This window comes from Leuciscus leuciscus, assembly GCF_965113295.1.
Source record: "Leuciscus leuciscus genome assembly, chromosome: 9".
NCBI classification, from domain to species: domain Eukaryota; kingdom Metazoa; phylum Chordata; class Actinopteri; order Cypriniformes; family Leuciscidae; genus Leuciscus; species Leuciscus leuciscus.
In genome coordinates this window covers 10707205-10732692 of record NC_138733.1, presented here as the reverse complement: position 1 = coordinate 10732692, position 25488 = coordinate 10707205, and the positions used below count along the sequence as shown (strand labels likewise).

The following is a 25488-nucleotide window of genomic DNA, read 5'->3' as shown; positions in this document are numbered from 1 at the left end:
GCGGGTGGTGAAAACCGCCCAGCGCATCACTGGGACTCCACTACCTGCCATCGAGCACATCCAGAGGAAACGCTGTCTGCATCGAGCTCGCAGCATCCTTAAGGACTCCTCTCACCCAGCCCACAGACTGTTTTCTCTCCTGCCCTCCGGCAGGCGTTTCAGGTGCCTACGGACCAGGACCAGCAGACTAAAGAACAGTTTTTTCCCCAGAGCTGTCTCTTTATTAAACTCTAACCCTCATTGATCCCACTCCCCTCATATACTGATTGACTCTCCTCTCCCTCCTCACACCTGCCTCCATTTTGTTATTTGCAATACTATAATGTTCATTTGCACTGCTGACTGTTATTACAGAAACAACTGTTTACATATGCATCTTGCACTACTACCTTGACTGGAATATGCTCAATTTGCACTGCCGACTGTTTATTTACAGTACCGACTGTTTACATATACATTTGCAATACCGTACTTTAACTGTAATATGCAATTACTTCCACTGCACTTTCACTCGGATAGCTTCTGTCCAAACTTTATTTGCACTACTTTAAATCCATTGTTATACTGCTCATTTTAACCTAACTTATACATATATCTATTAGTAAAATTCTGTTTATAGTAATAGCCATCTGTATATTATGCTCACATTCTGTTTATAGTAACACCCATCTGTATATATATATTCATAGTACATATCTATCTGTAAAATTCTGTTTATAGTAATAGCCATCTGTATATTATGCTCACATTCTGTTTATAGTAACACCCATCTGTATATATATTCAGTACATATCTATCTGTAAAAATACTGTTTATAGTAATAGCCATCTGTATATTAGCCATCTGTATATACATCTGTATATTATATTCAGTACATATCTAGCTGTAAATTCTGTTCACAGTAATAGTTATCTGTATATTATATTCATAGGACAAATCTATCTGTAAATTTTTGTTTATAATAGTATTCAACTCTATATTTATTCAGTACATATCCATGTTCTGCACTTATGGAACCACTGTATATCCTGCACTTGCTGCTATTGCACTTCTGGTTAGACCTAAACTGCATTTCGTTGCCTTGTACCTGTACTTGTGTAATGACAATAAAGTTGAATCTAATCTAATCTAATCTAATTAACAACAACTTTGATGGAGTCAGATTAATCCAGGGGTTCCCAATTCCAGTCCTCTCAAAGCAAAGCAAAGCAAAATAACTGAGAATAATGAGAAATTATTATGTGTTTAGTCTATAGGTATGCGCATTTGAATATATATGTGCGCAGGCGTGTAGTTTTTCTCTACAAATTGACCTCAACAAACTACCTGTCTGGCCTTAAAAATTCATAATACAGAAAAAAATATATATATATCGCTTTTTTTCATGTCCATGTGAACCGGAATCATAGTACATCTGTTTTTAAAAAATCATATAATTATGCTTTTTTTGCGGAACCTTTCACCCCCTTTAAATGAATGGATGATATTTTAAAAATATTCAGTGCAAGGAGAGAACAAAACAAAAAGCACTAGTTATTTGATCCTACTTGATCATTTTCATTTTGTGTTATGTGAGCACTTCATCTCTGAAAGTTTTTCCAGACGGTCCAATCTGGGTTAGACAGACAATCTTCCCCTTCATTAAAAATCAATGAATCAATGAAGATCAGAAAAATAAACATTCAACATCGCTCTTTCCCTCAGTAGTAGTCTGTAAGAAACTATGGTCACTAAAATCTGTCTTTGTGACTGAGCTGGGGTGCGTTTCCCGTACAACTATATAGCTTGCTGCTTAACTACCATAGTACGATGCATCGTTGGAGAAATCAACTAGCTAGTCACGACTGTTTCCCGAAACCGTATGTCGCAAAGTATCGTTCAACCACGTTGGTTTATGACGTCTCGCACGTGATGGACTAATAACTTATTTTAATTAATCTGTTTGAGATCGAATTAACGCTAGATTTTGTCATATAAGTTACAGACATGGCATCTGAAGACCATTTCTAATTTTTCTCAGTTATTTTGCTTTATTACCAGACTCAATATTTGGTTCGTTCTTACATAGAGCACGTTCGCACATGCGCAGTCTTCAAAAACGGTGCTTTAAATCTCTTGACAAACTAAAAGACGTAAATTACATTTGTATGTATTCTAAATAAATAACATGGGTTGTACTGAATGTCAGCTTGCTTATTTTGCTAAAGATAAGGATTTATTCAGTCTACATCTCATGTAAACTAGAAACTATGCTTCTAACCACAGGCTGATAACAACGGAACTTGTGACCATAGTTGGCTAACGATGCGTTCGGGAAACGCACGCCAGGATAGTTGTTCCTCTTCAAACCCTTCAATATACTGACATTCTGTGTTTTTCTTTGATTCAAGTCTCTTTAAAGTCAACTGAAATGTTGATTGTGATGGAAGTGTATGTTTAAGTGCGACTCTCAGTCCTGCAGTTTCATGTTACTGAGGATCAGCTCATGTGTTCAATCATTTACAGCTTAATCAGCTCACAGCAACAGAAAGAGGCTGAACACTTCAAATATACTTTTCATATGTGAGAGTCAAATATGATCTTACCACAGTATCTCTAGTTTACAGTGAGGATCCTCCAGTACAGCAGAGAGCTGCGTGGCTGAATTTCCTATTCTATTCCCAGACAGATCCAGATCTCTCAGGTGTGAGGGGTTTGATTTCAGAGCTGAAGCCAGAGCAGCACAACCTTCATCTGTGAGATCACAATCAATCAACCTGTAGAGAACAATGACACACTCTTCACTCTCTCAGTTCAGATCAGTTTACCATGTACAAAAAAGAAACTGACTAACCTTGATATACAAGTCATAACTCTATACAGACTATTAAATATTTCTAATTGATAACTGTCATAAAAAAAAAGAAGTAAATTCCAAAAGCTTGTTGTTGTATTCTTTTCCAAGGTAACCAAGGTTACGGGGGTTCTGTGTGCGCATGCGTTGGGAGAGTGAGTGACACAAAAAGAGTAAAGAGGTTATCGTTCCGAGCTCTGGTGTGAAGTTGAACTTCTTGCTGAATAACTAAAACACTTCAACACAACACTTGTAACACTTGCTTCAAAAATCCAAATTGAATTGGCTGTCAGTGAACAAGTCAAACTAACAGTCAAAGACTTCAGTTTTTGGCCTAGGATCAGAGGAACCTTTTAGGTTTTGCAAAATGTGTCCCTGACAGCCAAATCGTGGCCAAAATCGTACCTGGCTTAACATCTGAAAGAGTCTCCACGGCATGACGACAACACTAAAATTCCCTGAAGTCTCGTCTTCTTTCTTTGCGTATGCCTTTGGGCAGGCATTATGCTAATATTTCACATTGTGATGTTGACATTTGAAGAACTAATATCTGGACTCTAAAGGCGGGCGTACATGGTGCGAGTTATGGCACACAATATTTTATTAACATTTTAAATGAGGTCAAAGGTAATAGTAAAAAGGTATGGCAAACTATAAATCAATTAATAAAGAAAGACTCTAAATCATGTAGTAAATGTTTAGAATAAAATTTTAAAGGGAGAACAATTGATAAGCCTGATGAAATTACTGATATATTTACAAAAATTATTTTGTTGACTCAGTTCAGAGTTTGACTGATAAATATGGAATTAAATATAAATAACTAAATTACACTGTAAAAAAAAATTACATCCCCAAGTCAAAAATTTCTAGTGACTGATCACATCTAAATTTTTCAATTAGTCTGACGTAGTGTTGCACGGTGTACCGATACTTCAAAAGTATCGCGATACTCGGAAATTAAAAACGTCACGATACCTAAATTTATCAGTATCGATACTTAAAAAAAAAAAAAAAAAAAACGCCTCCCATATGGACGTCTGTGTTTTTTTCCTGACGCACGCAGCAAAGAACCTGCCGCTGTCAGTGTCATGTGACAAAACACTACAGCGAGATGGCTGCATGTGCGAGCACAAGTGGTCCACGACTCGTAGAAATAGATGACGCGAGGAGTGACATATGGAAGTACGTTGCCTACCTTGCTCTGTTGCACGGTGAACCGATACTTCAAAAGTAAATCGGAAATGAAAAACGTCACGATTCCTTAATTTATTAGTATCGATACTTCTAAGAAAGACCGCCTTCCAGATGTGTAATGCCGGCGACACACTGACTGCGTGTCGTGTCCGTTTTTATTTCGGCTCCCATGTTAACTGCCTGCGTGACACGCGTCTGGGCGCAGCTTGAGACGCGCGGAAAACGTGTGCATGCTAGAAATAGAACCGACGCCTATTTTTCACGCGACACGCAAGCGTGTTGGAAGCGTTTCCAGGCAAAATAGAATAGGAAAAGATGTTTCTATGTCATTTTGACACGAATACATATTAATAAATTACATTTTGATGTTTGAAAGTTTTGACATAAATACAATATAAATGTATTCTGTAGCCTATTTTGCCGTCAACACTGCCGACGTTGTCTTTGCTGCTATTGCTATATATTTATGAAGTATAGGCCTTCCACAACTCTCTCCCCACATGTCAAATATATCACCAATGAGGCTTATCATATGTTACCAATATTAAACATTGTTTAATATAATCGCTGTTCATATTTTTATTAAAAGTTCAGAATCAAGATAAAGCTCTTATGTTTCTTATGATAAATGAGATAATGCTGCTAAATTTATAAAAATGTTTACCTTGAATGTCATTGCTCTAATTTATTTTTTATATTTTTATATTTCATATTTTGTTCAAATGTTTAATATATCTGCTGTTCATATGTTCATTTATTAGAGTGTTATATGATTAGAATGTTGTCCCGGTTTTAAAATAAAGCACAGCAATGATATTTGAGAGTGTTTCTCCCTTTTCAGGAAAAGTATCGAAAAAGTATCGAAATCGCAATACTTGACTTGGTATCGGTATCGAAACAATAATTTTGGTATCGTGACAACACTAGTCTGACGTATTATTTCTCATTGAGCCAATGTTAACAGACTATTGCAACAAGAATTGCACTTGGGCCAATTTAAAAATTTAGATGTGACCAGTCACTAGAAAATTTTGACTTGGAGAGGTTAGACATTTTTTACAGTGTATGTTAATTCAGTCAAACCTGCATTTTATCTAACAACAGTTTCAGAGAATAACATTCAGAATATTATAAAACATCTAAACATTCTAATGCTAAATATATAGATGGTTTGGATTTTTTTTTTTTTTTTTTTAGCAATAGTGATATTTTTAGCACCAATCACTCATTTTGTGAATTTATCAATTAGACCAGTGGTTTTCAAACTGTGGGTCGCGACCCACTTGTGGGTCACACAGTGAGAAAAGGTGGGTCGCACAAAGGCACTTAGCTGCAGCTAAATTTACGTTACGATGAGTGAAACAAAACCAGTCCGATTAATGACCAAACGACTATGAGTTTTAGCGCCCGCCAAAGTGTTATTTGATCGCTGAGTAATGTAGATGAACTGCTGCGCTTGTGACAGAGTCACAGAGCATGTTTAACTGAAAGAACGAGCAGAGAGAGTACTCGGTCGCGCGCGCGCGCTCTCTCTCTCTCTCTTCAGAGCCAGGCGAAAGTGTAAAAAAGACTTCACCGTCTCCAAACTAAGCGCTGTCTTGCTCTCTCTCCCTCGCACATATTAATCAAAATAAATCGACACGGTGGTAAAAGGTCGGAAGACCAAAGTTTCATGTGGAGCATTCGGAGATTTTTTTTCTTCTTCCTCAATTACCGCTGGGTGTGAATTGTGCTAAATAAGTTGTTGCCTTATCTTCTCTGAAAAGCGTCCCAGACATTCAGCTGACATAAAACAACACTTCAATTAAACGAAAAAAAAAACTATCCAGTGATGAAATGTTTTCTGTGTTGACACAAATCTTGGATGTCTATGTCCTAACTGCTGGGATAATCACACAACGCGCATGACACGTCCAATTCGCGAACTAATGACTCGTTTGAACGATTCATTTTAATGAATGGACAACTGATCTTTCCAACAGTGAACTCAGGAGACGTTTGAATCAGTAACACTTTACAATAAAGTTCTATTTATTACATAAATTACATAAAAAGTACAGTTTGCTTACTCAAGCTTTAAAATAAATAAAACCCCTTGTTTTGTTTTTTTGAAAACCATGACTACATTTTTCCACACAGTGCTATCAAGAATCGATAAGAGAATCGGATCGATAATCAGAATCGTCAGTGGCATTATTATTATTATTGATAAAATCTTATCATTTCCCATCCCTATGTGAAGACGGTAAAATTATAATCAAACATTAAAGAACATACGGTACATGTTTTAAAAAAAATTTTTACGAGTTAAAAGTTTAAAATATTTTGCTAACATGAAGGCTTGTCACTGTCAGTCTTTTTACATAAGTGCAAAACTAGGGAATGCAGATTAAGACCATCAAGCATGCATTGATTAATCCCATTGCATGTAGAAAAAAAAATGTGCGACCAAATCATGCTGGTGCGACCAACTGATAAAGTTGGTAGCACCAGTGCAAGTGGGTCTTGAGATTGATTATACTTGTCTAGGTGGGTCCTAGAACGAAAAAGTTTGGGAGCCCCTGAATTAGACAATCTATTTTCCCAAATTGTTGGAAAACTGGATTAGCTACTCCAGTTTTCAGGGCAGGTGATCCGAGTAATGTAGCAAATTATAGGCCGATTTCAATTTTGTCAGTAGTGTCTAAAATACTAGAAAAAGTAGTAACTGAGCAAATTGTAAATTTCTTAAATCTAAAAAAGAATTTATTATGCCCTATGCAATTTGGGTTCCGTAAACAGCATTCGACAGAAACGGCTGTGTGTTATTTTATCGAGCAAGTGAGGTCAAAATTAGATAAGGGTGGGGTTGTGGGTGCAGTATTCCTTGATTTACAAAAGGCATTCGATACGTTAAATCATAATATTTTATTGTCTAAATTATTATATTTGAATTTTTAGAAACAATGGAATGGATTGAATCTTATCTTACATCAAGAAAACAGTGTACCTGGATTGAAATGCATGTATCGTCTTTGAGAGATTGTTTTACAGGGATACCTCAGGGGTCTGTATTAGGGCCTCTACTTTTTAGTTTGTATTTGAATGATTTACCTGATGTTTGTCTGGATGTACATATTCAAATGTACGCACATGATACTGTGATTTATGTACATGGTAAAACAAATGAACAAGTAGCACAAAAATTAAGTGTCGCAATGTCCAAAATTTCAGACTGGCTTAATCAGTGTTGTTTAACATTAAATGTTCAGAAAACTGAAAACTGAAGTTCAAAATTAAAAGGACGGAGGAGAATCTTCCAGATGTAATAGTTTGTGGTGACCAATTGTGCCAGATTTTAAATATCTTGGAGTTATCTTAGATTTAACATTTGAAAAGCATATTAAAAAATAGTCTGCGCAGTGACACCTCCACTTAGAAATGTTTAATTTATACGGAGTCAACTTTCATTGGAAGCTGCAAGAATTTATTTGCATTCTTTGATTTTTTTCTCAGTTCTCTAATTGTATTTCTTCATGGTCACAATCAGGAAAATCTACTCTTAGACCTTTATATACCTTATACAAACGGGTTCTAAAAGTATTTTACACCTGTTGTTTAATGTACAAAATTGTTAATGATCACCCTTAAAAGTATTTGTTTCTTCGCGTAGAGAAAATAAAAAGACAAACAAGCTTCATCAAGAGGTGACTGTGAAGCACATTTTAGAGTAACTGAGTTTGGTTGATCAGCTTTTTCTGTAAGAGCTGTTAACAACTGGAATCATTTACCAATTAATATTAGACAGTGCCGTACTTTTGCACAGTTCAAGCTACATTTGAAAATGTGGTTAAAGAGGAGTCAGGTCTGTAATCATTAAATACTCTTATGCTTTGTCAAGGTTTTACAATTTTGGGGGATTGATTTTGTAACATAGTGTGTAGGGTGTATATTGAGGTTTATTTGGTAGTATTTTGGATTGCTGTTTTTACTGTTAAATGATGGACAAAATGTTGTGTATTTTACATTGGTGGGGAGATTTTATTGTATGTAATTATTTAAAAAAAATTGTATGTAATGTGATATGGTTCTTTCCTGCCCAGGGACTGCAGATGAAATTTAGCTTTGTAGCTAATTCTGGGACAGTTTCTTAATGTCCTTTGTCCCTGTAAAAAAAAAAAAAAAAAAAACCTAGAGAGAGAGAGAGAGAGAGAGAGAGAGAGAGAGAGAGAGAGAGAGAGAGAGAGAGAGAGAGGTGTGTGCGTGACAGTGTATGCGCACACTGTATGGTTGCAGCCACTGAGCTATAGCCTCATCGATAGCCTGTGACATGGTTGTGTATGATTTGGCAATAGGGGATAGCCCATGAAGTCGGGCCAACTCCCCCAATTTTTTAAACAAAAATTATTGGGAGGTCGGGAGGTGCTCGTAACGTACTCGGCTCGTCTCGTAATTCCTCTCACACGCTGCAAGCCGCAACCATGCGAATATCACGCAATTTCTCCCAAGTGAAAAAATTCATCTGCGAACTCGTAAGACAGCAAAAATCGTACGCCAGCCTTAATCGAGACATTTTAGGCGGGTCTGGAGTTTACCACAGTTATTAACAGCAATATTTTGGCTATGTCCGCCATTGCACAGACTTGCCTCATGTAAACAAAAGAGATAGCGGCGCACGATCTGACGTCAAACAAAGGAGATAACAGCACGCACTCCGACGTCACAAGACAACAGTGCAACTGGACTTTCTAAAAATCTTCACCCTGGGAGGAGTTTTCAAAAAAGTTCAGTTTCAGTGACCAGATACTGTGTTTGCGTGTGGACGAACGGCCATAACGCATAGAAAAATCTATTTCATTTGGACAGTTCATTTGGACAGGGCCTTAGAAAGTAACTGAAGCTTCAGTAAATGTTTGGTGGGTCAAAAACAAGAGCAACATGTCATGTGATGTGATGGAGATGAATAAAATGAAATTGACCTTCAGTCTTTAGTCTTTTGTGCTGAGATTTAGTGAGTTTAAAGAACAGCCCTAAAAATTACAATAAAGGACACTTCTTACCAAGGACAAAGATATATGTGAATATCGGAGAGATGATCTTACCTCAGTATCTGCAGTTTACAGCGAGGATCCTCCAGTACAGGAGAGAGAAGCTTCACCGAATTTGATATTTTATTCCCACACAGCTCCAGTTCTCTCAGGTGTTCAGGGTTTGATCTCAGAGCTGAAGCCAGAGCAGCACAACCTTCATCTGTGATGCCACAATCCCTCAACCTGTAGAGAACAAAGACACAATGTGAATTGTAGTTTAAAGGAACACTCCACCGTTTTTTGAAATAGGGCTTATTCACTTTCTTTCCTACATTTAGATAGGTGGGCAAATGCATTTTTGTCTCAGTGCATGCATTGTTTTAGTTTGACAGGGTCGGCGCTAGCTTAGCTTAGCACAATGAATGGAATCCTTTGTTGCCAGCTAGCATGTCCTGAATAAAAGTGATATAAAAAATTAAAAAAAACCACCTAATTACTTCTTGTGGCCTGCGTATTCACAACAAGTACAAATAGTGATGCAGATTAACACTAGGCGATTTCCTAGGCAGATATTGACTTATATATTAAGGACTATATTAGGGGGAAGCACAGGCGAAGCACTGCTACTTGGGCGTGATATCTCTGCGCCCAAGTAGCAGTGCTTCACCTGTGCTTCCCCTTAATATAGTCCCAAGTCAATATCTGCATAGGAAATCGTCTAGTGTTAATCTGCATCGCTATTTGTACTTGTTGTGAATACGCAGGCCACAAGAAGTAATTAGGTGGGTTTTAAAAAATGTTTTATATCACTTTTACTCAGGACATGCTAGCTGGCAACAAAGGATTCCATTCATTATGCTAAGCTAAGCTAGCGCCGACCGTCAAACTAAAACAATGCATGCACTGAGACAAAAATGCATTTGCCCACCTATCTAAATGTAGGAAAGAAGGTGAATAAGCCCTATTTCAAAAAAACGGTGGAGTGTTCCTTTAAGTGTCTGTAGTTTGTAATTCACTCTGGTCTCAGAGCAGGAGATCAGATATAATGAAGAGCATTGCCACACACTGCAGCTGATGGAATGAGATTTATGCATGTTGATGCTCAATGATACTGTTTGAAATGGTTGTTTTTTAGGACTGTACAGACAGAGATGAATGTGAGATATTGTTTCATAGTGATATAAAGACGGTTCTGACTGGAGAAACAGTCACTTACGTCTAATACACATCTACAGGAGGACATTTGCACCCACGTGTTCCCCGTTACATATAATTGATTAACTCTTGTGATCAAACACATAATTGTGTCATATTTGGTCTCATCTGGAAGCTTATAAACTCAATAGAAATGTGACTCAATAGAGAGATTCAAAGTCTTAATGTAAGAACTACAGCCTACACATGCATTGAGATCATGTTAATGAGCTTATTTACCTCTGAAACATCATCCATTTACCTTCAGTTTAATGGTCTTTGGTGTTCGTATTCTACTTTATTTTTCCTTAAATAATGCTTCGCTCAGGATATTTGAAGAAAAGGAAACTGCTGGTGGAGGAAAAAGGCTTAAACTCTGATGCTTCAGCCAACCAGTGTGTTTGTTTATTCTGACTATTTACATATTAATATTATCTAAACATCAGTAAGACTTTTACCTTCAAACAATAAGATGTTACTGTACATATTAACAACAACTTTAAAGGAGTCAGATTAATCCAGGGGTTCCCAATTCCAGTCCTCAAACATGTGAGCTTTCGCACTAAACATAGAGACCGGAGCTTTCAATGTTGCAGGCAGCTATAGTTTCAGATAGAAAAATGACAGAAGTGTGTGTGCAAATGATTTGTTGAAAAGCAGAGAACAGCAACCATTCCTTTCAACATAAATTACTTATTTTTTAATAGTTTGAGAAACAATGTAGTTAAGATGATACGGCAGGCTAAGGCACAATATTTTATTAACATTTTAAATGAGGCCAAAGGTAATAGTAAAAAGGTATGGCAAACAATACATTAATTAATAAAGAAAGACTCCAAATCATGTAGTAAATGATTACAATAAAATTTTAAAGGGAGAACAATTGATAAGCTTGATAAAATTACTGATATATTTAACAATTATTTTGTTGACTCAGTTCAGAGTTTGACTGATAAATATGGAATTAAATATAAAGAACTAAATTATGTTAATTCAGTCAAACCTGCATTTTATCTAACAACAGTTTCAGAGAATAACATTCAGAATATTATAAAAGATCTAAAATATTCTAATGCTAAAGATATAAATGGTTTGGATTGTAATTTTTTTAAAGCAATAGTGATATTTTTTTAGCACCAATCACTCATTTTGTGAATTTATCAATTAGACAATCTATTTTCCCAAATTGTTGGAAAACTGGATTAGTTACTCCAGTTTTCAAGGCAGGTGATCCGAGTAATGTAGCAAATTATAGGCTGATTTAAATTTTGTCAGTAGTGTCTAAAATACTAGAAAAAGTAGTAACTGAACAAATTGTACATTTCTTAAATGTAAAAAATAATTTATTATGCCCTATGCAATTTGGGTTCCGTAAACAGCATTCGACAGAAACGGCTGTGTGTTATTTTATCGAGCAAGTGAGGTCAAAATTAGATAAGGGTGGGGTTGTGGGTGCAGTATTCCTTGATTTACAAAAGGCATTCGATACGTTAAATCATAATATTTTATTGTCTAAATTATTATATTTGAATTTTTAGAAACAATGGAATGGATTGAATCTTATCTTACATCAAGGAAACAGTGTACCTGGATTGAAATGCATGTATCGTCTTTGAGAGATTGTTTTACAGGGATACCTCAGGGGTCTGTATTAGGGCCCCTACTTTTTAGTTTGTATTTGAATGATTTACCTGATGTTTGTCTGGATGTACATATTCAAATGTACGCACATGATACTGTGATTTATGTACATGGTCAAACAAATCAACAAGTGGCACAAAAATTAAGTGTCGCAATGTCCAAAATTTCAGACTGGCTTAATCAGTGTTGTTTAACATTAAATGTTCAGAAAACTGAAAACTGAAGTTCAAAATTAAAAGGAAGGAGAAGAATCTTCCAGATGTATTAGTTTGTGGTGACAAATTACAAATTGTGCCAGATTTTAAATATCTTGGAGTTATCTTAGATTTAACATTTGAAAAGCATATAAAAAAATAGTCTGCGCAGTGACACCTCAACTTAGAAATTTTTAATTTATACGGAGTCAACTTTCATTGGAAGCTGCAAGAATTTATTTGCATTCTTTGATTTTTTCTCATTTCTCTTATTGTATTACTTCATGGTCACAATCAGGAAAATCTACTCTTAGACCTTTATATACCTTATACAAACGAGTAGGGCTGTACTCAACCAAAGAAAATCTTGGTCGACTGAAGTCCTGAAATTTTCGACTAAAAATCGACTAAAAATGACGGTAAAAAAAAACAAAAAAAAACGTTAAATTAATTAGATGCGCACTGTGCGCAGTACTTGGTAGCCTTGTTGTCCGCCTAAATGAATTATAAATAAACATAAAAAACTAGTAGGCTATTTGCAGTATATTAAATCGTTTTTGACCTAATTATTTTGCACTGAAATGAGTCTGACACGGGTCTGTCGGCTCTGACAGCGTTGCATCACGTGCACCTGCGCAATATCATAGCTTATGATTTCCGAAAATAGTACTATGTTGTCAACTAGTGATATCATCACAAGAACTGTTGAGGAATATGCAACATAATTTAGACAATTATTTTTGTCATACGTTATAATAATAAGTTATAACTGTCAGACACTATCATTTCACCGTTCATGTCCTCGCACCGAGCGAGGCTGAACATGAGCTCAGCTTCGCAGCTGAGACACGAATAGACTATTAACTTAAAGCTTTTACTCTTAATAAACACAAAAGGCACGTCCACTTTAATAAAAAAAGAATATTTATTAAACAAACCAGATCAAGAGCAGAAACGAAATAAAGTGCATAACTGAAAAATAAAGCATCCTAGGCTCAAAACTAACACAACCAACAGCACAGCGCAATTGCGCATTAGGCTCCAAATAAAAAATTAAAAAGTTAGGTTATAACACTAAAACATTGAAATATGCAAATTCTGATATGTTCATATAGCCTACTCAAAACAGACAGGGCAAGCTAACGCAGACAAGTGAGCTTACCACTTTTAGATATGTCATGTTTGTCGTCGAGCTGTGGAAAACTGTTGCTTGCAAACTTTGCATTCGACCTTTTTCCTGTTATCAATTTTAACAAAATGCTGCCACACTGTCGATTTCTTTGTTGTTGACATGTTAGAAGAGGACTGACTAAAACGCTCTCACAATTAAATAAATAATATTCAGCATCAAACCTTCTATAGTTATCGCTCTCTCTTGGGTTGGGCTAATCCAAAAAAGGTGAAAACAAGGGGGGTGTTCTGAAGACAGACTGTTACAGTGAAACAAGGGTACTCTGAAAACACCCCCATTAGCAGTTAGTGCTTTCCACCTGATGAAATGAGCGCACCTCAGCACGGCAAAACTGATGAAATGAACGCGGCAAAAAATCGACCAATCAGAATTTTGGTCGAACCAGAACGTATCGACCAATTAATCGACTAATCGACTGAGACAGTACAGCCCTACAAACGAGTTTTAAAAGTATTTTACACCTGTTGTTTAATGTACAAAATTGTTTAATGATCTTGCACCCCCACCCTTAAAAGTATTTGTTTCTTCGCGTAGAGAAAATATAAAGTCAAAAGAGCTTCATCAAGAGGTGACTGTGAAGCACATTTTAGAGTAACTGAGTTTGGTTGATCAGCTTTTTCTGTAAGAGCTGTTAACAACTGGAATAATTTACCAATTAATATTAGACAGAGCCGTACTTTTGCACAGTTCAAGCTACATTTGAAAATTTGGTTAAAGAGGAGTCAGGTCTGTAATCATTAAATATTCATCATCTGCGAGCTCGTAAGACAGCAAAAATCGTACACCAGCCTTAATCAAGACATTTTAGGCGGGTCTGGAGTTTAGCACAGTTATTAACAGCAATATTTTGGCTATGTCCGCCATTGGACAGACTCATGTAAAAAAAGGAGAAAGCGGCGCACGATCTGACGTCAAACAAAGGAGATAACAGCACGCACTCCGACGTCACAAGAGAACAGTGCAACTGGACTTTCTAAAAATCTTCACCCTGACAGGAGTTTTCAAAAAAGTTCAGTTTCAGTGACCAGATACTGTGTTTGCGTGTGGACGAACGGCCATAACGCATAGAAAAATCTGTGGTTTTGAAAATACCCGTGTTCATTTGGACAGGGCCTTAGAAAGTAACTGAAGCTTCAGTAAATGTTTGGTGGGTCAAAAACAAGAGCAACATGTCATGTGATGTGATGGAGATGAATAAAATGAAATTGACCTTCAGTCTTTAGTCTTTTGTGCTGAGATTTAGTGAGTTTAAAGAACAGCCCTAAAAAATACAATAAAGGACACTTCTTACCGAGGACAAAGATATATGTGAATATCGGAGAGATGATCTTACCTCAGTATCTGCAGTTTACAGCGAGGATCCTCCAGTACAGGAGAGAGAAGCTTCACCGAATTTGATATTTTATCCCCACACAGATCCAGTATTCTTAGGTGTTCAGGGTTTGATCTCAGAGCTGAAGCCAGAGCAGCACAACCTTCATCTGTGATGCCACAATCCCTCAAACTGTAGAGAACAATGACACAATGTGAATTGTAGTTTAAGTGTTTGTAGTTTGTAATTCACTCTGGTCTCAGAGCAGGAGATCAGATATAATGACAAGCATTGCCACTGCAGCTGATGGAATGAGATTTATGCATGTTAACTCTTGTGATCAAACACATAATTGTGTCATATTTGGTCTCATCTGGAAGCTTATAAACTCAATAGAAATGTGACTCAATATAGAGATTCAAAGTCTTAATGTAACAACTACTTTCCTTAAATAATGCTTCACTCCGGATATTTGCAGAAAAGGAAACTGCTGGTGGAGGAAAAAGGCTTAAAGTCTGATGCTTCAGCCAACCAGTGTGTTTATACTGACTATTTACATATTAATATTATCTAAACATCAGTAAGACTTTTACCTTCAAACAATAAGATGTTACATATTAACAACAACTTTAATGGAGTCAGATTAATCCAGGGGTTCCCAATTCCAGTCCTCTCTTTAAAATTCCAATCCGAAGGAATTCCAATTCCGATTACAGGTTAAATAAGAAAAATACATGTACGTTTATTTTCATATTAAACATCGCAACATATATTTATCATTCAGTTTAGGGCTTTTGAATTTGACAGATTATGAAATTTAATATTAATTAATATTTATACACATGTATTATACACATGTATATTAAATGAAAGTATGGTCATTTATATATATTTACAGAAGTTTATTATGGCATGAAAACTTAAACTTCTATAAAATGCGTGAGCTTGAGTTTCGTCTGTGTTTGATGATGTTGCAGGGTGTTCTGAATGAACGTATTTTGTTAAGTGAAGTGAGCTTCAAAAGATATCCTGCGCTCAGGGACTAGGGAGCAGTGAACACTGCGTAGGGACCGTCAATCGCGATGCATCCAAGTTCATAGAGTTCGTATGAGCTTGTTTCCCAAAAGCATCATTAGACAACTATGATCGCAAGTTCTGTCGTTATCAGCATAGTTCAACGAGTCTGTGTTTCCCAAAGCCAAAGCTCTCGACCTGTGGTTAAGCACAGTTTCTTGTTTGCATGACATGTGGACTTAATAAATCGTTATCTTGAGCAAAATAAGCAAGCTGACATTCAGTACAACCCGTGTCTTTAATTAGAATAATACATGCAAATGTCAGTTGCGTCTTTTAATTTGTCAAGTTAAAACACCGTTTCTGAAGACTGCGCATGTGCGAACGTGCTCTTGTAAGAACGAGCCTATGATTGAATCTGGAAATAAAGCAAAATAACTGAGAATAATGAGAAATAGTCCTCAGATGTCATGTCTGTAATCTATATCAAAACATCTAGAGTTGATTTGATCTCAAACAGTTTCATTAAAATAAATTATTACTCCACCACGTGTGTGATGTAATAAACCAACGTGGTTGAACGGCCACTTTGCGACAATATGGTTGTGGGAAACAGTCGTGAATAGCTAGTTGATTTCTTCAACGATGCATCGTGAAGATGGTAAAAAAATGGTGGTATTAGCCTCCAGTCATACACCGTATTTCACAGTTACACCCATCTAAATTAATGCTGTGACATCTATGAGAACACAATGAGTTCATGGGATTTCAAAACAAGTAAAAAATAAGATGAAAATAGACTCTTACACAGACAGAGGCACGTAGATGAGTTTTAATCAAACTACTAGAAGCATCTGAACCTTCAGTAAATGTTTGGTGGGCCAAAAACAGGAGCAGGTTATGTGAAGTGATGAAAATAAATTAAATTAACTTCATCGTCACGATTCGTCAGTCATCAGAGTCATTTGTGCTGAGATTTAGTGTGTTTACACAAGATGATTTTAGTCTTGAAATTTACATTAAAAGATTAATCTAACAGAGGACAAAGAAAGACACATGTGACAATCAAAGAGAGGGTCTTACCACAGTGTCTCCAGTTTACAGTTAGGATCCTCCAGTACAGCAGCGAGACGTTTCACTGAATCTCCTAGTTTACTCTGTGACAGGTTCAGATGTCTCAGGTGTTCAGGGTTTGATCTCAGAGCTGAAGTCAGAGCAGCACAACCTTCATCTGTGAGATCACAATCCCTCAACCTGTAGAGAACAATGACACACGCTTCACTCTCAGTTCAGATCAGATCAGTTTAGCAGAGAATCCATTATTAAAGTACAAACTTAAAGGATGTTTTGTTCAATGTTCAATGTTTGATGGATCAGGATCTGTATTTTTTTAATGTCTAATCTGTTTTAATTAATACATTTTACGGTTATTTATATCTGTAAAAATATGTATGAAGCATTGATTTGTTCATGAGAGATAATTTTATAAAAACTTCAAAGAAAACCACAAAAAACAACTGAATTATTTCATTCTACGCAGTTGCAACAAATTGCTAAATGTTTTCTTTTCAAAATTAGGAAGTATCTCTATAAAAGTCCAGATAGTTTCAAAATTAAATTAATACAGGGTTATAAAATGTTTTATCTTTGCTTTGGAAAACTGTTTGAAAACAGTCACTGCATTCCAGTCAACTCCAAAATCAATTCTTTGTTTCCTGCTTAAATTGGCATTTTCAGTGGACCTACTAGAAAAGCAAGCAAACATTCCTTCATCCTTTGTTTTAAAATATTTAAAGGGTAACTCTCGCCAAAATGCAACCTAGGGTCTTTCTGTTAATCTACCCGAGGCAAACTTTCGCTTAAAAGCATAATTAGGATGGAAACGCCACTTTAAAATGTGACCGTATTTCGTTTTCGGTCAAATTGCCTTTTGAATGGGAGTGCTTGGAGCACGACTATGATAGCATAAAAAATCGCTATTTTTAAAACACTAAGAAGGCTCAACACAACATGAAACTTTGCTTGAAGTATCACCACGGGCTCTACACGTGAACTTGAGCATTGAGAACATTGTTTGTGTACACAGAGTTTCACTAAAAAGAAAGATTTTGAACATCTCACTGTATCGGTGTTCGCCGGCATTTTGACAGTCAAAAATAGTCGATCTCTATAAAAACTCTCATAAAGCTAAGTAGTTTCTTAAGTTTGATCATTAATCTACTATGTCATGTTTATGACACATTTATGACAGGTTATGATGTATTGGTTTATGTCAAGTTGTCATAAAGACATCTCAAACAATGTCATATTTGCATAAAACATGTCATAATTGAGCGAATGACACTTGATGATAGTTGTCATAAACATGCATAAAACCTCCTTCATATTCATGACATGTGTCATGTCAGTCTTATGCACACCCCTTCAAGTAAAGTGTTACCAATTAGAGTAACAGATTGTTTTGGCTTTACAGCAGCTCTAGAGTAAAGTTCCAGCTAAAGTTAGTTTTGATTGATTCACTTCCGTTGTGAAGATCATTAGTTATTAACTTAGGGGCCGCTTACACAAGACCCGTTCTAACAGAAAACCCTTAATGCGCTCTGACCTGTTCATTCGTATGACAATAGTGCCTGTCGGCTCGAGAACGCAAACCTTGAAATAGGTTCCATAATGAATAAAATGAATAATTTTGAAAAAAAAAGAAAAGAAAGAAGGATATCATCTCCGCGCAAACTTCAAAAACGTAAATATGTGAAAAAGCTGACGGCGTGCACATGCGTATTACGTGTTGAGTCTATAGGTATGCGCATTTGAATATATATGTGCGCAGGCTTGCAGTCTTTCTCTACAAATTGACCTCAACAAACTACCTGTCTGGCCTTCATAAAATTAAATAATACAGAAAAAAAATTATCGCTTTTTTCATGTCCATGTGAACCGGAATCATAGTACATCTGTTTTTTAAAAATCATATAATTATGCTTATTTTGCGGAACCTTTCATCCCCTTTAAATTAATGGATGATATTTTAAAAATATTCAGTGCAAGGAGAGAACAAAGCAAAAAGCACTAACTAGTTATTTGATCCTACTTGATCATTTTCATTTTGTGTTACGTGAGCACTAGATCTCTGAAAGTTTTTCCAGACGGTCCAATCTGGGTTAGACAGACAATCTTCCCCTTCTTTAAAAATCAATGAATCAATGAAGATCAGAAAAATAAACATTCAACATCGCTCTTTCTCTCAGTAGTCTGTAAGAAACTATGGTCACTAAAATCTGTCTTTATGTGACTGAGCTGGATAGTTGTTCCTCTTCAAACCCTTCAATACACTGACATTCTGTGTTTTTCTTTAAAGTCAAGAGACTGAAATGTTGATTGTGATGAAAGTGTATGTTTAAGTGCGACTCTCAGTCCTGCAGTTTCATGTTACTGAGGATCAGCTCATGTGTTCAATCATTTACAGCTCAATAAGCTCACAGCAGCAGAAAGAGGCTGAACACTTCAAATATACTTTTCATATGTGAGAGTCAAATATGATCTTACCACAGTATCTCTAGTTTACAGTGAGGATCCTCCAGTACAGCAGAGAGCTGCGTGGCTGAATTCCCTATTTTATTCCCAGACAGATCCAGATCTCTCAGGTGTGAGGGGTTTGATCTCAGAGCTGAAGCCAGAGCAGCACAACCTTCATCTGTGAGATCACAATAAATCAACCTGTAGAGAACAATGACACACTCTTCACTCTCTCAGTTCAGATCAGTTTAACATGTACAAAAAATAAACTGACTAACCTTGATATACAAGTCATAACTCTATACAGACTATTAAATATTTCTAATTGATCACTGTCATAAAAACACAAAAAAAATATAAGTAAATTCAAAAAGCTTGTAACAACACGTGCTTCATAAATCCAAATGTAACCCTCTGGCCAGCGCGTTTTGATGGATTTTCTTCACATAGTAGCACAATAGACTTAAATTACTCCATTTATGGTCATACAGAAAAAAAGAAATATGAAAAAAGAATCTGTAAGATGTCTACTTTAGTGTGTGTCCACTTACACTCAAAACAAAACATTGTGCTTTTGTAAAATAAAGAAAATAAACAGCGTGTGCTTTCTGCCTCTCCGTCTCGGTGAACTTTTTTTTCTTGAGCAAGTCTTTAAAGTGAAACAAAACTCAGTGAATACTCGTCACACATTTATGAGCAATATATCTTTATAAACATTTAAGTGTGTACTTTTAACTGATCTGATTCAAAACGAAAACAAATATTCTCTGTTTAAGTAATTTGTATGAAACCAACAAGATATCCAGTTTCTCAAGCGCTTGCTCGTTCATTTGAATGTGACCACACCCACGCACGCAAAAGAGATTGACATGCTAATAGTCCACGTGAAGGAACGCAAACCTGTAAACGCCCTCATTACCTCAAAAACAAAGCACCTTACTTCATCATTCCTCTGCTTTTCGTCGAGTTTGGAAGACACGCTGTGAGCTTACATTGAATTTACCTCAGAAGAAGACAAGAAATATTTTAAGGTAAGAAATGTCTTCTGAATTATATTAGAGTGTTATTGTTGCATAAACTTCACATTGTAGTTGAACTGTTGCTAGACAAAAATGTATGAAATCGACGGAAACATGTTGAAATATGAACTATAGAAAGGCAGGCAACCTTTCAATGCAAAATTTATGTACATGTATGACAAGAATATTTTTATGTTCGATAATAAAACAGCATGATATAAAAGTAGGTTAGTATGAGTGTTTACTATTATAATGTTGAGACCCGTGTTTATGGCTAAATACTGTGTTTGTGGATATATGCTCTAACGTAGATATGTATAATGTGATAATGTTTCATAGTTTGGAGTGGCTCGATCGCTTCAGTAAATGTTCTCTACTCGCGCTGTGAGTTTGAGTCACTCGCGCTGTGTGTTTGAAACACAAAACGCGCCAAACATTAGGCTTCATGTTTTTATTCCAATCTCATTTCATAACGTCATAACGAATGGAAACATTTTAAGTAACATATAATCCATATCTTTTTTCTCTAGTGTAGTGTACTGAAGTGTTCCTTTTGAACCATTTATAAGCCGCCTGCTATAGGCTATTGTTATTAATATTTTTTGCAGCCATACAAGTATATGCCTACAAGGCACAACAAACCTGGTGTTCATATATATATAGTAATTTTTAAATAGCAATTTTAACCAGAAAAATCTACAATAGATTCCCAAAATCATGCAGCCCTATAGTTTCTCTTGATATCAGTAGGTTCACAGTTGTTGTTTATTTCTTTTATTTTTTTTACAGGGACCAGATGCCACTGATGAGTCCTGCTGACTTAAACATTCACATGAGTCTCCGTACATGAACATGGTAAAATGAAAAATCAAACACCTTGGAAATGACAGGTATGTACTATGTTTCAGGAATGGCACAAAGGTGTGTGACTGTTTAAGTCTCTGTCTTTAGATCAGTGTGTTCAATAATGTGCTTTTTTGTCTTTGTTTGTATCTTTGGATTATGTTATGTTGTAAATAAACTTTTTTTTTTTTTTTTAAGCCATTCTTTTTAAAATCTCTCCTAATTTTTTTGTTCTAGTTCCCTTTCAGTCCCACCTGATAGAGCCATAGGTCTTTGTCCTAACATCCTATGAAGGGATCTTGGTTCTAGCAGAAGGCCTCAGCCGCCTGGCTCCAAGAAAAAAATGGGCGAGCAGAGGATTTTTTCCAAGTGGCACCCCGTCAATCAAGGCGTTGCAAGCCGATAAAGCAGACACATAAACCTTGAGAGTGGGTTTACTGGGATAAACCCTGCTGATAATTTTTCCTGCAGGAAGTCCAGAACTGAATCAATCTGCTGGCAGTTAACTGGATCCGCATTACGTGCAGTGCACCACCTTTAAAAGACCCCCCATTTATTCGCAAAAGTAAAAAAAAAATTTTTTTTAATTGGTTTCAGTTTCGGTTTTCAGACCAAGTGCATCCAGAATTTTCGGTTTCGGCCCAGAATTTTCATTTCGCTGCATCCCTAGTGCTAGCCAGATGTGGGCAAAGTAAACAACTTCAATATTTGAGTGAAAGTACAGATGAAGAGTTTGGTTCCAAAATGCGATAAACGGCATTTAAAAAAAAAAGTAGTTCCCGCAAAAATCTGTAGGCTATTGTAGCCTATCTGGTCGGTATTGAAAAGTCCATTTTAAATTTTATGTAAAATGCGTTATCCGTAGTGTTATTCTGTCATGTTTTCTCCCTTTCTTTCCAAACCGCGACAAACGCCAGTCTCCCTTCTCTGCAGAATGCAATACATACGCTCAACCAATCACAGCGCACCATTCCACACATTGTAAACAGTAACGGCGGCACTTTGAATACACCCGGCATCCTAGTTTTCTTTATCTACTTTGTACTTTGTGATCAACAAACAAACAAAACAATGAATAAGTTTGACGGCATCGATGAACCTGTGGTGGTTTCTGCGGTGGGGAAGAAACGTAAGCCATCGAAATCTAATCATTTACGTGAGGAGATTAAGAAGATGAGGCACTCGGGAGAAGGAAAAATGCTCGCTGTTGCTTGTTCTCACACGACATCACACTTCTGTCACGCTGACATATTGACCCCAGGGTATATTTTGAAAAACTTTCAATTGTTTTACTCAAAGTCAACGAAAACCGAGCAGGACCAAGCCATTTTACAGTTGATCGCCATCAAAAAAAGTTCAGGAGGTATTTCCTAGCGATGGCTGATTGAATGTATTTTTAGTCCAGTGCTTGTATATAAGATTAGTATTGACCAAGTTCAGAGGCTGTCATATGTAGATCAACTTACTTTGTTGTGTATTTTCAACAGTTTCAATATAAAAAATAACTTTTATATTGATATTATATTCAATGGATTAATTGCATTTTGAAAAAAGAAAAGTGTCTTGAATTTATTGCATTTTGGGGAAAAAATTATAAATCTTTGAAAATCAAAATCTGGATTTTAATTTTTTATGTTATTAAAACCTAAATATGCTATGTGAAAGTTTGAAACAGTTTTCATCTTGCCACTTTCCTGGTAAAGAAAATACTTTCTCTTCAGATACTACTGGTCAAATATTACTCTATTACAAGTACTGTAGTGTATTTATGCCACACTATAAATTGGTATACTTAAAGTCTGCTAAATTGGATCAAAGTTTGTACTAAATGCATTTTAGTTGTCAAAAAGTAGTACTAAAGTTCAACTAAAGTTGTATTTAATATACTTGTTTGTGCTAAAGTGGAACTATTCCAAGTATACTTAAAGGGACTATGTGTAGCTTTTTAGGTATTTTATTATCTAAAATCAATATTTTTATTCATAAATATGCCCTCAATGGTGTACAAATACCTATACCAATGATCAGACTAATCCTCGTAAACGAAGAATTTATTATCTTTATATACATGGGATGGGTAGGCCCACAGAGGCTTCCCTTGTAGTTCCGCCATCTTGAAAAACTATAATAGCAGAGAGGGACAAAAAGTACTAGGCCAAGGCGTTTCCACAACGCGTTTTCGTTCAGAACCAGCGTCACGTGACTGAAGCCAGCAGAAGCGGAGGAGCAGAGCAGTGAGAGGCGCTTGTCACTGCACCGGCAAGTTTAAAAGGCTGCACTGCACGGTTATTTATACACCGTTCATTCATACATATGCTGAGTCACAGGATAAGGAGTCCACGTCGTCGAAAAAGTCCAAAATAGACCGTAAAAGGAAACGTGACTGGAAATTACAAAAACAAGGGTTAATGTCGGGATAGCTATGCAGGAGAAAGCTTTCAAAAGAGACCCTGAAGTTTCCTGCTTTCTTCTCGACAGGTAAGTCAATGTTACGGTCTTAATTACAAGCTTTTTTTCATTGCTTGGTTGTGTACTTTATTATATAGACAGTCGAACATTTATAGTTAAAAGTTAAACAGGCTCTTTGATGAATAGCAGCTATTGAGTAAAGTAACGTTAGAGAAGGCTCTGATGATGATGATGATGATATCTAACAATGCACGTACTTCAAAAAATATAACGACTAAAGGCGGCATTACTACTAATAACCATAGTTAATGTTTTTCACAGTCAGAAATTGATAACTGTAACATTCTTTTTTTCGTTGTTTCAAGTTTCAGTTTGTTTTAAATAACAAACCTGTTCACCCGATGAAAAACTCGAAGTGCTATTATAAGACATCCTGTCATAGCTTTTTGGTACATAACGGCAACCGTAGATGCAACGCGCATTTGAAAAAGTGAGGCGCTGGAGAGCATTATTCGTTTGAATGCAAAATACAATTTCACCACTAGATGGGAGAAATTCCTACACACAGTCCCTTTAAGTACACTTTAAACGTACAGTATGGGATTTTTTCTCCACTAGGGGTCGCTAACCTATTTACAAAAACAAAGGCGTAGATTGATGACGCAACATTTGCTATGAATTATGGATTTTGTCGTCAACGTCAAGCTGACCGATCTAATAATGTATATGGTGTAGCAACAATGACATCTGCTTTTCGCATTAAGTAGATCATGTGATGGCAAAACACATCGTCTTTGTGTTTGCTGGTTAATAATTGCCCCACGAGGACCAATTTGCCAGCGCCAGTTTGGCTGGTACACCCATGTGACTCGTATCCCCCGACTTTACAGCCTCATGACATTCCACACACACACACACACACACACACACACACACACACACACACACACACACACACACACACACACACACACACACACACACACTCGTGGACTTTCAACCAGAAACCCACCACGAGATGCACATTTCCATACATGGACTTCCACATATTAAATTTCATTTTACCACTCATTACAAATTTATAATAGAGTTGTGACTTGCTAGAGTAAAATCTTGAATTCTAAATGTTCACTGAAAGAAGGTTCCTCAATAGTGTCTTGTAAACCGACCCCGACATGGTCGTAAACTTTATGACTCCAAAGCTGCATCTTATCCAGTTCCTATGCAAGCCAACATTCCAACACATGGAACTTTTCAGGGAACTTTTCAGAGAAAACCCTTCAAATGTTTGATACGTATTCCTTTGTTTCCCAGGTGCCTTCACTTACCTTAACGGAAACACTGACAATTTTATTGTGTGTTTAATCAAACTTTATTTGTGTGTAATCATGCATATAAATGTAACGTTATGTTTCCCCAATCTTTACCTGTCATAATGGATATCTATGTAATCCTCTCCATCTCACGGAGACGAATCTTGACTGCAAGGTACAATAATACTTAAACTGTTCCAGGAAATATCACATTTCTAAGTATGAATCCTTTCCCTCATAAGACATATGGTAAAAGGGGGCGTGTTTGTCTTCACACAAGGAAGACTTCTTCCCTCTACACATCAGAAGTTTTGATTCGCTCTGTCACCAAAACAGGGCGTAAACAGATGTCTGTTAAAAGGACGAGACCCCCACTTCTCGCTCTCTTCTCTCATCGATCCCACCTCTTCTCTTCTCCGGTCGCTCTCATCCCTGACCTCTCACCCTTCCTCCACTCCCCGGCGCAGCGCTTCTCCAAGGATCATCTGAAGAAGGCCTTAGTCTTCTCTATCGAGCGAGCACATGTCCGAGTCGTAGCTGCGTCCCTTGCAACAAAGACTTTAAACCTCTCCCATCCAGGGAGATGAATCTGATTTTCCGGTAACTTTACATTCAGTGAGCCTTTTCGAACTTCGCGGCACCGGAAGACCCAGCAAAAACAGGACGCCACCCTCAGCATCAGCCTCACCCGAAAGGGCACAGAATCGCAAGTACATTGTCTGATAAAAGCTGTTTCCCGGTGTCTCGTGAACCTAGGTTTCTGTATGTAATAATTACTAGCTTTTCCCTTCTCTATATTTCT

The 25488-nt window shown here is 36.6% G+C and overlaps 2 protein-coding genes across 3 annotated transcripts in view; both read right to left on the bottom strand.

The window, feature by feature from the left end:
• LOC309506436 (NACHT, LRR and PYD domains-containing protein 3-like) overlaps nucleotides 1-25488 on the bottom strand; it is a 271279-nt gene that overhangs the window by 2913 nt on the left and 242878 nt on the right. The window lies entirely within an intron of this gene.
• The window catches only part of LOC309506438 (NACHT, LRR and PYD domains-containing protein 3-like), a 59991-nt gene that overhangs the window by 2913 nt on the left and 31590 nt on the right, over nucleotides 1-25488 (bottom strand). Inside the window, exons 7-8 of the mRNA XM_082180385.1 lie at nucleotides 19133-19303; nucleotides 16670-16840 (exon numbers count right to left, since the gene is read on the bottom strand). Of these exons, the coding sequence (XP_082036511.1) occupies nucleotides 16670-16840; nucleotides 19133-19303 (342 nt within the window). The remainder of the gene's footprint in view (nucleotides 1-16669; nucleotides 16841-19132; nucleotides 19304-25488) is intronic.